Below are 16,238 nucleotides of genomic sequence, written 5' to 3'. Positions count from 1 at the left end.
GTTGGAACCACTTCTTTTTATGCTGTATATCAATGAATTTGATGATGGAATAGATGGCTTTGTTGCCAAGTTTGCAGATGATATGAAGATTGGTGGAGGGGCAGGTAGTTTTGAGGAAATGGGTAGGCTGCAGAAGGACTTAGACAGATAAAGAGAGTAGCAAATGAAATACAATGTTGAAAAATGCATGGTCATGCACTTTGGTAGTGGAAATAAAGGTGCAGACTATTTTCTAAACTGAGAGAAAATTCAAAAATCTGAGATGCAAAGGGGCTTGGGAGTGTCATAGTCCCGATCATTTATTCCCTATCTTGCTCCTAATTTCCGTTGATCATGCCACGGTTCCCACTGTTAATTTCCCAGTTGCTTCTAATTCACTTTGATGACAGCACACCTGGTTTCCATCAAGAACTGCAGCATAAGGACCCTGGCAACACAACCACTAGTCGCCAGTTCGTTGGTCTTTTTCCTGTGAGATAACTACATTCCCGACTGCTTAAAACCGTTTGTTCTAAGTTTATCTCCAGTTTCAAGGTTTACCTATGAGACTCCGTTTCTCTGAGTCAAGACTCCGTGTCAAGTCTCTGAGTCAAGACTTCATGTCAAGGCTCTGTATCAGGGCTCCCTGTCAAGATCCCTCCTGTTTGCTGTTCGGCGTTTACGCCCGTGTAAGCATCCAAACTCAATCTCCGTGCCTGTGTCCTGCACTTGGGTTTGCTTCCTCCGCTCATTGCAACAGAACGAACTGGCCACAATGGATCAGCACGACTACCGGAAGGTCTCCCTTTGAATGCTCCCTCGGTTACCAACCCCCTCTGTTCTCCACTCATGTAGAGGACATTGCTGTCCCTTCTGTTCAGGCCCATCTCCACCAGTGCCTCAACATCTGGAAAGACACACGCGCGGCCCTGCTTGTCTCAGCCGACTGCAACCGGAGGATTGTCGATCGCCATCAGATTCCTGCACTTGATTATCAGCCTTGGCAGAAGGTTTGGCTCTCTTCTAAAGACATCCCCCTCAAGAACGAGCCCAAGAAACTCATCCCCCCGCTTCCTGGGACTATTTGGGATTGAGAGTATTATTAACCCCTCGGCGGTCCAACTCAAACTGCTCAAATCTATGCACATCCATCCTACATTCCACGTTTCCCAATTGAAGCCGGTATCTGTCAGCCCTTTGTGCCTTCCGGCTGAACCCCCTCCACCCGCCCAGATCATTGACAACCACCTGGCATACACCGTCCGCGATTACTGGATGTGCGCTGCTGAGGCAGAAGCCTCCAATACTTGGTCGATTGGAAGGGATACGGCCTGGAGAACTGTTCCTGGATTCCCCGCTCCTTCATCTTGGACCCTTCCCTCATCTGGGATTTCCATCGGGACAATCCGGACAAGCCTGGTGGGTCACCAGGAGACTCCCGTTGGTGGAGAGGTACTGTCGTGGTCTGAATTGTTTATTCCCTATCTTGCTCCTAATTTCTGTTGATTGTGCCACGGTTCCGACCGTTTAATTTCCCATTTACTGCTAATTCGCTTTGATGACAGCATACCCGGTTTCCATCAAAAACTGCAGTTTAAGAACTCTGGCATCATAACCACTAGTCGCCAGTTCGTTGGTCTTTTTCCTGTGAGATGACTACGTTCCCAACCACTTAGAACCGTTTTTTCAAAGTTTAGCTCCATTTCAAGGTTTACCTATGAGACTCCGTTGCTTTGAGTCAAGGCTCCGTGTCAAGATCCCTCCAGTTTGCTGTTCGGTGTTTACGCCCGTGTAAGCATCTGAACTCAGTCTCCGTGTTTGTGTCCTGCACTTGGGTTCGCTTCCTCCACTCATTGCAACAAGCAGTCCTTCTGCAAACACCTCAAAGGTTAACTTGCAGGTTGAGTTGGTGGTGAGGAAGGCAAATACAATGTTAACATTCATTTCAAGAGGTCTAGAATACTAGAGAAGGGATGTGATGCTAAGGCTGTATAAGGCACTGGTGAGGCCTCAACTTGAGAATTGTGAACAGTTTTGGGCCTCTCATCTTAGAAAAGATGTGCTGGCATTGGAGAGGGTGCAGAGGGGGTTTACAAGGATTATTCCAAGAAAAAAAGGGTTACTATATGAGGAACATTTGATAGCTCGGGGTCTGTACTCACTGGAATTTAGAAGGATGATGGGGGATCTCATTCAACTGTTGAAAGGCCTAGGCAGAGTAGATGCTGAAAGAATGTTTCCAATGGTGGGGGAGTCTAGGACAAGAGGGCACAGTGTCAGTATAGAGAGGCATCCATTTAAAACAGAGATGCAAAAAAATTTCTTTAGCCAAAGGTTGGTGAATTTGTGGAATTTATTACCACATGCAGCTGTGGAGGCAAGTCATTGGGTGTATTTAAGGCAGAGACTGATAGGTTCTTGATTAGACATGGCATCAAAGGTTGGGGCAAAAGGCTGGGGAGTGGGGCTGAGGAAAAAAGGATCAGTATCCTTTTTTCCTCAGCCCCACTGAGGAAACTCAATGCAGACTCAATGGGCCAAATGTCCTAATTCTACTCCTATACCTTATTCTCTTATGATCACATGTACTCTCACAAACACTGAAAGAAAACTTCATTTCTTGTTTTTATTTGTTGCATTTTCCTTTTCCTTCTTTGATCTTTCTTCTCACTTCCTTTATCATTCTCTACATTTCCCTTTAATTTCCTAAGCTTTGTCTTTCTTTTTTCCCCTTCGTTGTCCATCTCTTTCCTTTCTTCCCTACTCTCGCTTTTTTTCCTCTTTAATTTTCTGATTTGCAGCTTCTCGCTCTTCCACTTTATTACCTCCCTTTGCTCCACAGCGGGTGCAATAGTGGCAGAGCTGGTACATCCTGGGCCACACATCTGCAGCCATGTGATCCCGTCAGTTCCGTCTGTGACTGCCTGGTATTCACTCACTTCCAAAGACATGTGGCTTGGTAAGTTAATTTGCCCCTGTAAGTTGCCCTAGTCTGTTTATGCCGGTGGTAGAACCTCAGGGGAGGTTAAGAGAAATGCAGAGAGAATAAAATGAGTGCAGCATCTGTGCTCCCAATTTACCCCCGTTCACCTAGAACTGCTGTCACCCTGCCAATAGTGCAATACTTCAGTGTAAATACGGTGTAATATCCCCCAAGTACATGCTTGCAACACAAATGCCAGACAATACACCAAAGGCGAGTAAATAATTACAACTTTATAGTTATTTCTTAGTGATGGGTTAGTAGAAACAGATAACCTAAAGGCGCCAAATCAGTAAGTTTATCAGTTTGCGCACATAATATTTTAATACGTCGGAGCTCACGCCTCCGGTTCCATCCACAACGACCTCCCAAGCCTTCAGCCGCTGTCCGAACCACCGACGTCCAGTATCCGCCGCCCTGGAACCACTGTCCGCTCCTCACACGTCCGTCCTCCTCGCTCACCTCCCAAGAAAGACCGCAAAATCCCGCTCAGCTTACACATACAAGACGGCAGAACAATTCTCCATTGGTTAGTTCCCCCCTTATCTACAGTTATAACGCAAACATTCCAGACACAGAAACCCATTACAGCATTAAATAACATTACAGAGAAGCCATTTCATGATAACAATACAGAGAGGCCATTTTGTTAGCCTGAACAGTTAACACCACAGTTACTGGTACTGAGAGCCCTGCATGAGATTAGTAAGACTGGTGTAGATGTTATTGACGGTTGTCATAGATTCAATGGGTGGTAGGGTTATTTTCATACTGCTATCACTCTATGACATTATCTCTTTAACGCTTTTCATATTTTCTTTCATCTCTTTCTTGAGTGGAGATTTTAATGTTAACAAGAATGTGAGTGTAGGCCAGACATTAAAGCCAAGAAATTGAGAATGGTCAGGAAGCTGGTTGCCATCTTCATTTAACTGCAGCAGGAAAGCTGTGTGAAAGCATCCCACCTCGGGAGAGGCAACTCTCAAAGTTAGTACGTTACTTGGTTCACTACAGTGAAATTAGCTTGGATTTTGTGTTTGAAACTTGATTCCATTAAATTCCCAGTCTTCCTGAAACTCAGCAGTTAATTTAAGTCAGGGTTTCAATTGAGGGGGCCGATATTGTGACTATGGAAAATGCCAATAGGTATTGAGTACTTGCAGTTGCTTTCTTATCATTTGGGGTTAAAGAGCTTGTTCCTGATAGCTGTGTTGAAAGGTTGTTCTGCACAGACCAGCAATGCTGCTGCCTAAGCTGTATTCCTTTTGACCTCCCATGAGAGTCAAGCTGAGTGACTGTAACACAGAAAAAGCAACAACAGTAAGCTGCCATTCAATGGCTGAATTGGTATTAACAGAAAGGTACAGCACGTGCAAATCTATCACATAGGGTGTGTGTTTTAAGGGGAAGGAAATTCCCACACTTGTTTTCCAGTACCATCAAATCTTGCCCCCTTTTTCCCACTAAAATATCATGAATTAAGCCACATCTCCACCTTGTCCTTTGAGGGAAAAGTGCACAGTTAAATCTTTCCTGTCAGCAAAGTTTCTCAGTTCCAGCATCACTCTAATAAATGTGTAATTATAGTAACTGAAAGTGTTCATGGTTCTGCAGACTTAATGAAAGTCTCACTCAAACTTAATGCAAATTCTCCACTTTTTATTCCTGTCATCTTAAAAATGAACCAGGTTGTTTCACATGTATTTTCATACATCTTTATCTCTCCTATTAATGATTTTAATGACTTCCTCACTTTCCTCAACAAACTGATTTTTAACAAATTCATATGGTACTTGCTCTATAAACAGAAACCTGTTCAGTTTACTTTTTGCTTAAAATCTCTTAGTTTTAAAAATTGGAAACTATAGTAGTTTTAGGCTGGTGAAATAAAATGTGCATGGAGTACTGAGCTATTGTTTTGATGCTATTTGTAGCTGCTGGCTTTAAAATCCATAAAGATAATGAAATGGGACAGATGGACAGATTAGAATGTAAAACATTTATCTTTTTAAAATGCAATAATTTCATTTTAATCATGTCAGCTTGATTCATTTGAAAGCACTCTCCTCGTAGTTTCAGAAGCCTTTTGATAATCAACTGTTATGTATGATAGAATTAAGGATCTGTAAAGGATCTTTCCTCAGATAAATGTTAAACTGAGTGTTCATGATCCCATGCTTTCATTCAAGAAATAATCTGGGAAATGATTCAATGTATTTTCTATAGTCAGTATCAACATAAAGCTACCGTAATTATCTGGTTACTGCTACCTGTAGCAGGTCACTTGTGTGCTCAAGACACTTTCGTATTTTCCTACTCAATAAAAACAATATTGTGTTAAAAATCACTTAATATTGAGGAAGTACAAGAATGAAGAAAGACTTTTTGATATAGTTAGTTGCTTTCATGAGATTAGGTGACAGGAAGGCACATATGTGTCTATTATTGCCATGTATACTGTTTACTCTGAGGTTCACATGAGCAAGAGATTTCATCGGACTAAGCGAGTGGAAATCTGCAGGAACAGCATTGTACAGAAAATTATGTGTCTGTGAAATTCATTTCCAGAGATGATGCAGAATCTAAATCAATATTTAGCATAGATTGTAAAAATCTTCACCATGGTGATGGTAGGCCAAAGGGCTCATTTCTGTGCTGTATGATTCCAAGATTAGACTGAATTGATGAGTGTAGGAAGGATGTGGGAACAAGGCATACACAGTAAATAAGATAGCATGATTTATTTGAAAGGGAGGTAAAGGCATAGAGTGGCAGCCAAATTGTCCATATGTGGTAGCTTTAAACGCTGGTTTGTACTCCTATATGCTACCACATGGATGTCCTTTTCTTTCACCTTTTACAGTTCTGTTGGGGACTCAATCCTTACATGTTCTCTGATCCATTGAGTGTTTCTGCCATTATTTTGTTTCATGTCTTTACCTGGTGAGTATTTAAAATGACTATGGGGGGCACTGCCAGAGGGAAGACCATGCCATGTGTGGACATAGAGTGGCACGGTGCTGCAGCGGGTAGTGTTGATACCTCACAACTCCATTGCTTGAGGTTTGATTCTGACTGCTAGTGCTGTATGTGTGGAGTTTGCATTTTTCTCCCTGTGACCATGCGGGTGCCCCAGTGGTCTGGCTTCCTCTGACATCCCTAGATCATGCTGATTCATTAGTTAACTGGCCTCTGTAAACTCCACCTTGTGCAGTAGGATAGCAAGAGATTCAGACTGGAGCTGATGGGCACAGGAGAGAGAGCAGACCACAGGAAAATAAGTGGGAGAATGGGATTGATGAGATACCTCTGAGAACCAACAGCCTGTACATTTGATAGGCCAATTTGCCTTCCTCCATGTCATAGAAAATGTGAAACAGTTGTCTGAGACATGTTGAGTTGGACAGCTGTTTTCTAAAGTCTGTGTAAAAGTCTTGAAAGATATTGAAACAAAAGTCAATGTTGCACACAAAATATAAAGCAAAGATAGCATCCTGATGAGCTTAAACAATGATGATTTTCTTCAGTGTAGAATGTGTAGGAGACTGAAAAATTGAACTTTGTTGTTTCCTTGTCATAATTTGTACACAGAATCAACGAAATAGCAACACAAAAATCTCAGATTTATTACTTTGAGATTTATCTAGGTTTTCGAGAATCAGACATTGCACCTCTCCAATTTACTATCTCCTGTTAATATTTTTAGATTTAAGAATCTGAAACAATGTGATGGCAAGATGGCATATTGTATGTAATTCAACTAGCCAAAATCCCAAAACAAAAGCATAAACTGTTTCAGTACATAGCAGGTGAGGCGACATCTGTGACAGAGAAATGGACTTAATATTTCAGATTGTTGGCTCTTCATCAAAAATGGAAAAGGTCCATTTGCCCCTGCTCACTAATCTTCCGCCAGGCACTTATCCCTAAGTGCAACACTCACCAATTCACTTCCTCCCTCACCTCCATTCAGGGTTCCAAGAGGTCCTTCCAGGCAACACTTTATCTGCAAATCTGCTGGGGTCGTCTATTGTGTCTGGTGCTCCCAAATTGGCCTCCTCTACATTGGTAAGACCCATCGTAAATTGGGGAACCACTTCATCAAGTACCTGTTCCACCCTCCAAAAGCAGAACATCCTGGTGGCCAAACATTTTAATTCCAATTCCCATTCCCATTCCAAAATGTTGGTCCTCTTGTGCCAATATGATGGTGGAGGAGCAACACCTTACAAAGAGAGATTGATAAGTTTGTGGCCTAAGGTAGGCGTCAATTTTAGAAAACCTAGCACATTTATTTTTCAACATAGACCCCTTCTACATTTACACACTTAGTCCAGCGGTCGTGGAGCATACTGATCCCTTCTTTGTAGAAGTGGTCCACAGCAGGGGTGATTGATAAGTTTGTGGCCCAAGGTAGAAGGAGATGAATTATACAGCTCTCATTACATGCTTGTGCAGTTAAACTCTTTGCGTGAAAATGCATAAAGTTTGAAGTTAACTCATCTCCTACCTTAGGCCACGAATTATCAATCACCCCTGCTGTGGACCACTTCTACAAAGAAAGGATCCGTATGCTCCACAACTGCTGGACTAAGTGTGTAAATGTAGGAAAATTAAATGTGCTAGGTTTTCTAAAATTGACTCCTTCTAACTTACGCCACAAACTTATCAATCACCCCTTGTATATTCCATCTGGGTAAGCCTCAAACCTGGTGGCATGTGTATTGATCTCTCCTTCCAGTAAAAATATTTTTCACTCTCTCTCCCCTCTTATTGTAGTCCCCACCCTAGCCTTTTACTTCTTCTCACCTCCCTATCACTTCTCCCTGGGTCCTTTCCTTCCTTTTCTCTTACGGTCCGCTCTCCTCTCCTATCAGATTCCTCCTTCTCCAGTTCTTTATCTTTACCACCCATTGGCTTTATCCATCACCTTTTAGTTAGCCTTCTTCCCCTCCCCTCACCAGCTTTTTATTCCGGGGTCTTCCCCCTTACTTTCCAGTCCTGATGAAGGGTCTCGCCCTAAACTTCGACTGTTCATTCATTTCCATAGATGCTGCCTGACCTAAGTTCCAACAGCATTTTGCATGTGTAACCAAGGTATGTTACTTAAAGAATTCAAGGATCCCACCTCTATCAGAGCACAATTGGATTTGTTATTGATGTGCATGATGCACCTCAGATTATCTTGATACCTCGGCCCAACGATAATCACTGTTTTTTTTAAAGTACCTTAGCTCTACTGAGGCCAGGACGATGCTGCAAGTCACGTTTTCAATATTCTATTGGAGCTCGAATTCGAAAGCGGGAGCTCCCAGGCCCACCTTGAAATTAGTTACTGTTCTCAAAGTTATTCATTGCAGAAAGAGACTATCGTCGTGAAAAAAAAACTGTGAAGCGAATTCTCGCTGAAGCATTCGGCTTCTTTGCGCTTGCGATGCAAATACAAGCTGACGTCTCATTGTTGACGAAAGAAGTCAAAACGGCATCTAACTAATATAGTTTTAATATTGTTTATCACAATGCTAACTCCCGATAGAGAACAGGATCTACTCTGGCTGCACTTATATCCCTGAAATAGGAGCCACCTTGTCGTCATAGTTCTGCTTTCAGTGTTGTTGCTTCCTGTTTGGAGAATGGTCCTCACCGGCTCGTATCACTTTTCCACACCCCCTGTCACTCGGGGGGGTAGTTCCGTCTTATTCCCGCCACTGACTTTTAAAACCCTTACTACCCGTTAAACTTGCACACTCAATGGATAGAGATGGTTGCAGACTTCTCAGTTGAAGAAATGCAAGCCAGGTCAGTGTAAAATTAGCTTTATGTATAAAATACATGTGCATGTGTTTGAGAGCGCGTGTCATATTGATTAATAAAGGCGTCCAGTGTAATTTGCTTCTAGTTACTGTAGCTCGATTGATTTCTGTACTAATTTCATTAAGAACAGAAATTATTTTTTCTAATCTGGATATTTTAGAACACTGCAGGCCTTTTCTTTATACTTGGGTTTGGGTGACTTCCTGCAGCTGCGAGAGCTGGGTCTGTTATTGTTTGGGAGATTAAGCGAATCGTGTGCTTTGTGTACAGTACTATCCTTGGCGCCATGTTTGCAGAACATATTTGGAGAACAAAGAGCTGATGTTCAAGCTGCAATATCAGCAACAGCAAATAATTATCTTTACATTCAAAGCAGTTCTAAAACATCGTACACGTAGGTTTGATATACGAACTCGTAAGCAAACATATCGGGCCAACTGCCTCTGCGGGACGGGCGCTGTGTATACTGTAGTTGCAACTGCTATCGTTGCATGCATACGGGGGTGATAGGGGACCGAGGGATCAGGTGGGCATGACCGAAGCGCCTCACCTGTGCACGAACGAGAACTCGTGTTTGCCTCAAATTCAGGGGAGAGACGCGACCACTGTTCCTGGATTCTGTGAAAATAAATGTCCACGCTTTAACAGACCCAGAAATGCTTAGTATTTGCGAAATTCCAATAGAAAGCTTATGCTTCTTATGTAAGTTCCTCTCTGAAGTTGTTTGTTCAGTACTGTTTATCAATAGCAGCAGTTGAAGAGCTGCGACACGTAATCACGGGGAATAATATTCTACACAAATGGACATCTGCCAATAGATTACAGCAGAAATTAACAATACACAGACAAGTTTACACCGGCCAGTGGCGTACTTGTAAAAAAAAGCAGTACCTCTAAACTAACTAACAAGTGTTTTTTTTTGCAAAATACAGTGGTGCTAGAAGGTTATGTAGAATTTTCTTTATTTCTGCATAAATATGACCTAAAATGTGATCAAATCTTCATATAGGTCCTAAAACTAGATAAAGATAGCCCAATTAGATAGATAGATAGATAGATACTTTATTCATCCCCATGGGGAAATTCAACATTTTTTTTCCAATGTCCCATACACTTGTTGTAGCAAAAAACTCATTACATACAATACTTAACTCAGTAATAATATGATATGCATCTAAATCACTAACTCAAAAAGCATTAATAATAGCTTTAAAAAAAAAGTTCTTAAGTCCTGGCAGTTGAATTGTAAAGCCTAATGGCATTGGGGAGTATTGACCTCTTCATCCTGTCTGAGGAGCATTGCATTGACAGTAACCTGTCGCTGAAACTGCTTCTCTGTCTCTGGATGGTGCTATGTAGAGGATGTTCAGGGTTTTCCATAATTGACCGTAGCCTACTCAGCGCCCTTCGCTCAGCTACCGATGTTAAACTCTCCAGTACTTTGCCCACGACAGAGCCCGCCTTCCTTACCAGCTTATTAAGACGTGAGGCGTCCTTCTTCTTAATGCTTCCTCCCCAACACGCCACCACAAAGAAGAGGGCGCTCTCAACAACTGACCTATAGAACATCTTCAGCATCTCACTGCAGACATTGAATGACGCCAACCTTCTAAGGAAGTACAGTCGACTCTGTGCCTTCCTGCACAAGGCATCTGTGTTGGCAGTCCAGTCTAGCTTCTCGTCTAACTGTACTCCCAGATACTTGTAGGTCTTAACCTGCTCCACACATTCTCCATTAATGATCACTGGCTCCATATGAGGCCTAGATCTCCTAAAGTCCACCACCATCTCCTTGGTCTTGGTGACATTGAGATGCAGGTAGTTTGTTAAATAAATAACACAAAAATATTCTATGCATTAATTTATTTATTGAGAAAAATGATCCAATATTATATGTATTTATTGGGAAAAGTATGTGAACCTTTGCTTTCAGTAATTGGTGTGACTCCCTGATACCGCGATAACTTCAACCAAATGTTTCCGATAACTGTTGATCAGTCCCACATATTGGCTTGGAGCAATTTTAGGCCATTCTTCCTTACAACACTGCTTCAACTCTGGGATGTTGGTGGGTTTCCTTGCATGAATTGCTTGGTTCAGATCCTTCCACAACATTTCTGTAGGATTAAGGTCAGGACTTTGACTCAGCCATTCCAAAACACAAATTTTCTTCTTTTTAACCATTCTGTTGTTGATTTACTGTTGTCTTTCAGATCATTGTCTTGTTGCATTATCCAACTTCTATTAAGCTTCAGGTGACCAGCTGCTATCCTGACATTCTCCTGTAGAACGTGTTGATACAATTTTGAATTAATTGTTTCCTCAACAACTGCAAGCTGTCCAGGCCCTGAGGCAGCAAAGCAGCCCCAAGCCATGATGCTCCTTTCACCATTCTTCACAGTTGGGATGAGGTTTTGATGTTGGTGTTCAGTGCCTTTTTTCCTCCAAACATATCAATGTGCATTTCTGCCAAAAAGTTCATCTTTTGTCTCATCTGTCCGTAGAACATTGTCCCAGAAGTGTTGTGGAACATTCAGGTGTTCTTTTGCAAGCTTGTAACATGCAGCAATACTTTTTTGGAGAGCGGTTGTTTCCATGAACACCATTGTTGATTAGTGATTTTCTCAGAGTGAACACATGAACAGACTTTAGCACGTTCTAGAGCTTTTGTTGTTACCATTGGGTTCATTTTCACCTGCTTCAGTATTGCACATTGTGCTCTTGGTGTGATCTTTGCAGGATGCCCACTCCTAGAGAAAGTAGCACCTGTACTGAATTTCCTCCATTTGTAGACAATGTCTCTTACTGTGGACTGATGAACACTCAGGTCTTTAGAAATGCTTTTGTAGCATTTCCCAGCTTCATGCATCTCTACAATTCTTCTTCTAAGGTCCTCTGAAGGTTGTTTTGATCCAGGCATTGTGCACATAAACAGATCTTTCTTGAGAAGAGCAGATGCAATCAGTAACCTGACTTTGTGTTTTATTTATATACCTCTACAACCTACACCTCCAATCCCATCTCACTGATTGGAACACCTGAATCCAAATGGCTTTTGTAGAAGGCATTACCCCAGGGATTCACATACTTTTTTCCAACAAATACATGTAATATTGGATAATGTTTCTCAATAAGTAAATGAACAAGTATAATGTTTTTTTGTGGCAAACACGAGGAAATCTGCAGATGCTGGAAATTCAAGCAACACACACAAAATGCTGGTGGAACGCAGCAGGTCAGGCAGCATCTATAGGGAGAAGCGCTGTTGACGCGTCGGGCCGAGACCCTTTGTCAGGAAGTCCTGACGAAGGGTCTCGGCCCGAAACATCGACAGTGCTTCTTCCTAGAGATGCTGCCTGGCCTGCTGCGTTCCAGCAGCATTTTGTGTGTGTTGCTAATGTTTTTTTGTGTTTTTTTATTGAATTGGGTTTTCTTTATTTAGTTTCAGGAGTTACATGAAGATCTGATCACATTTTAGACCATATTTATGCAGAGATAGAGAAAATTCTACAGGGTTCACAAACTTTCTAGCACCACTGTAGAGGGATGGGAGTCATCAGGTTGCAGAACTGTTTCTTCTCATTCTCATAGTCCGTAAATAACAAAAGAATAATCAAAGGCAAATCTTAATTTACAAATAAGCTGAATCGCAACTAGGTCAATTGCATTCATGGAAGACTACTTCACACTCAAAGCTAAAATAACCCAAGGAGCTACTGTATGGAGTACATGACCCATGTTTTGGATATTTTTGTGCTAGTGCATTGAGTTTTCCATTTGCCCATTTTTTATTGTGATGGATTCTGTACTTGTAATTATAAGAAATTATACCACATGTTACAGTAATAGAAATCAAATTATGCCTTCTTCAGAAATACACTATACTAATGAATAAGTCTTTTAATCAAACAGTTGAGTTTATGATGAAAATACCAAGCTGGAAACTGGCATTTGTCCAGCATCACTAGCACTCAAGATTAGCAAAATAATAGAAAAATGGATCCCCGGGATGTGGCCTTCTTAGGCAATTACTTGGTGTTTCCACTTGATTTTGTGGGTTGCAAACTGATCAGTAAGCTGCAAGACCTAGACCCTGATATCTTCTTGTGCAATTGGATCTTCGATTTCCTCATTTGCAGACCTGAGTCAGTTCAGATTGGCACCGACATCTCCTCCCCAATCAGCGTCAGCACGGCTACACCATGAATCTCTGTGCTTAGCCCCCTCCGCCATTCACTTTACACTATGACTGTAATGCCAAGCACAGCTCCAATGCCATTACAAAGAAGGCACAGTTAAGCCTCTACTTCTTTAGAAGTTTGTGAATATTGGGCATGTCATCTAAAACTTTGACAAACTTCTATAGATGTACATTGAAGAGTATACTGACTGGTTGCATCATGGCCTGGTACAGAAACACCAGTGCCCTTGAATGAAAATCCTACAAAATGTAGTGGACACAGCCCAGACCATCACAGGTAAAGCCCTCCTCACCACTGAGCACATCTCCAAGGAGCTCTGTTGCAGGTCAGGCAGCATCTATCAAGAGGAATGAACAGTAGGTGTTTTGGGCTGAGACCCTTCATTGAGATGGAAAAAGAAAGGGGAAAATCCTGAATAAGAAGGTGAGGAAGAGGAGTACAAGTTAGAAGGTGAAGGGTAAAGCTAGGTGAAGGGACAGGTGGGTGTTTGTGAGAGAAGAGATAAAGTTAGAAGCTGATGGATGGAGGTAAAGGGCTGAAGAAGAAGGAATCTGATGGGAGAGGACAGTGGATCATAGGGGAAAGGTAAGGAGGAGGGGCACCAGTTGGAGGTGATGGGCAAGTGAAGAGAAGGCAAGGGGTTAGAAGGGAGCTAGAGTGGGGAATGGAAAAGAGAGAAGTAGTGGGGGAGAAATTGCTGGAAGTTAGAAAGATCAATGTTCATGCCATCAGTTTGGAGGCTATGCAGACATAATATGAGGTGTTGCTCTCCAACCAGAGTGCCGTCATCGTGACAGTGAGGACCAACATGTCAGAATAGGAATGGGAAGTCAAATTGATATGGGTGGTCACTGGGAAACCTCGACATTGTGGCAGACAGAGCGAAGATGCTTGAGGAAGTGGTCCCCCAATCTATGTCGGGTCTCACTGATGTAGAGGAGGCTGCATTGGATACAGTAGATGACCCTGACAGACTTTCAGGTGAACCAATCTGGATAGGCATGTTGAGACCCTGAATGGTGGTGAGGGGGGAGGTGTAGAGGCAGGTGTAACATTTGTCCCACTTTCAGGGATAGGTGGAGGAGGGAGATAAGTGGGAAGACACAAATGGACAAGGAAGTCACGTAGAGAACAATCCTTGCAAAAAGCCTAGAGTGGGGGGTGGTGGTGGGAAGATCTCCTTAATGGCAGATTCCATTGAAGATGGCCAAAGTTACAGGATATGATGTGGCAGGACACGGAAATTTGTGTGGTAGTAGGTATGGACAGGGGAACCCTGTCCCTGCTATGGGGTGAGAATGGATGTGTTGGAAATGGAGAAGGTGCAGTTGAGGGAAGCATCTATGGTATTGGAAGGGAAACCCCATTCTTTGAAGAAGGAGGTCATCTCAGATGTTCTAGAACAGTTGTGATGGAAACAGAGGAACTAGTAAAAGGGAATTGATTTTTACAAGTGAAGAAGCTTAGTCAAAGTAGCTGTGAGAGTCAGTATAAACATATAGATAGAGACAGAGACAAAAAGACCAAGAAAGCAGCAGAGGGAGGTGTCTGATATGGACCAAGTAAATTTGAGGGCAGGGTGAAAGTTGATGAAATTGACAAGCCCAGTAGGGGTGCAGGAAGTAGTGCCGGTGCAGTCTTTGATAGCAAGTGGTGCCCCTGAGCTGAAAAGTTGTAGGTGTTAAGAAGATTTGATTGAAGACTTTCAAACAGTGCAAAGGATAAGCATAGATAAACTAATTGTTATAGTTTAAAGAAATCCAGAGAATATGACTGTTATATCAGCAAATAAATAACTTGTTATCAGAAAATAATGTGCATTTTACAGAATTGCCAACTTATTTTACATTGGATAGTAGGAAAGGATGCATTCTTAATTTTGGTCAGAGTTGCCTGTATTAAATGTGAGTACCAAATTGATGTAAGTATTTACCACACACTTGTGCTATTTTTAGAAATTGTGTGATTGCCTATGGGAAATCAGAGAATAATGTCATTTTCAATTCCTGCTGCCTTTTTGCATCTCCCATGAGATAGTGTTTCTTGGCTGAAGAATGTGGATATGGATGGCAGTCATGTTGTGCAAGAGCCGAACAAAACATTGTGTGAGGTTGACTCTTCATACCAGATGTTCTTTTTCTGTTATCATTGGCATGTGTTCTTAATATAAGACATGAACCAACATAAAAACAATCGTTAAATGTACAGTAGGTAATGGAAACTGCAGAGATGGAAGTTAGTATTTCAATAACTTCTTTATTATGGTTTATTTCTTGCTCATATTATTTGTTTCTTTAAAACTGCATTTTTTAGTCCACAAAAAAAAAGCTAGGCACTTATTTTGGTTGTCAGCAGTCTATCAGCAATTAACCAGAATTAGAGGCAAGTTGGTGTCTGGTTCTTCTACCGCTGTTTGTTACTTGAGAATCTTTCCAAATTCTCAATCCCATTAGCACCTCTGTCACAATGGCAATAATTTGTTTTGATTGCAATCTAGATGCCAGCATCTGAGATCCTTCCAAAAAAGCCTGCATTCTTTTCTGTATGGTCTCTTTTGAATCTTTATCTTATTTTTTGCCCTTCCATTGTTGCCATGTCTTCAGTTGTCAAAGTTCATTAGCCCTGAAATTCACATCACCAAGTCAAATCCTTTAAAAATGACCAGTTAGAGATTGGCAAGTATGATATTGTGGGTATCACTGTTTCATGGCTGAATGAAGATCATAGTTGGGACCTTACCATCCAAGGATACAACTAGTATTGAAACGACAGGCAGGTAGGCAGAAGATGACTCTGTTGGTGAAAAATAAAATAAAATCCTTAGACTGAGGTGAAATAGGATCGAAAGATGTAGAATCCATGTGGATAGGATAAAAGGTTAAAAAGACCAAGATGGGACTTACATACAGGCCCCCAAGCAGTAGCCAGGACATGAGATACAAATTAGAGCGGGAGATAGAAAAGGTATGTGATAAGAAAAATGTTACGATTGGTCGATTTCAATATGCAGGTAGATTGGGAAAATCAGTTTGGTCCCAAGTGAGGATGGATGTCTTTTTAGAACAGCTTATGGTTAAGCCTGTGAGGGGAAAAGGCAATTCTGGATTGGGTATAGTGTAATGAACCAGATTTGTTGAGGAAGCTTCAGATAGGGGAACCTTAAGGAGACAGTAATCAGAATCTGATAAACTTCACCCTGCAGTTTGAGAGGGAAAGCTAAAGTTAGTTATATCATTAATACAGTGGAGTAAAGGGAATTA

The 16,238-nt window shown here is 41.8% G+C and overlaps 1 protein-coding gene across 3 annotated transcripts in view; it reads left to right on the top strand.

Moving 5' to 3' along the window:
* Nucleotides 1-8,609: 8,609 nt before the first annotated feature.
* The window catches only part of LOC140725480 (NACHT, LRR and PYD domains-containing protein 1b allele 2), a 69,122-nt gene continuing 61,493 nt past the window's right edge, over nt 8,610-16,238 (top strand). For 2 of the 3 annotated variants that reach the window (XR_012098354.1, XM_073040982.1), the window contains exon 1: nt 8,612-8,761. Coding sequence is in view for 2 of the 3 variants with exons in the window: in XM_073040982.1 (XP_072897083.1) it covers nt 8,724-8,761 (38 nt within the window). In the remaining variant the exon portion in view is untranslated. Of the gene's footprint in view, nt 8,762-16,238 lie in introns of all 3 variants that reach the window. The other variant, XM_073040983.1, reaches the window with a different exon arrangement.

This window comes from Hemitrygon akajei, chromosome 3 (assembly GCF_048418815.1).
Source record: "Hemitrygon akajei chromosome 3, sHemAka1.3, whole genome shotgun sequence".
Classification (NCBI taxonomy): Eukaryota; Metazoa; Chordata; class Chondrichthyes; order Myliobatiformes; family Dasyatidae; genus Hemitrygon; species Hemitrygon akajei.
This window is presented reverse-complemented; position numbering and strand designations above follow the sequence as displayed.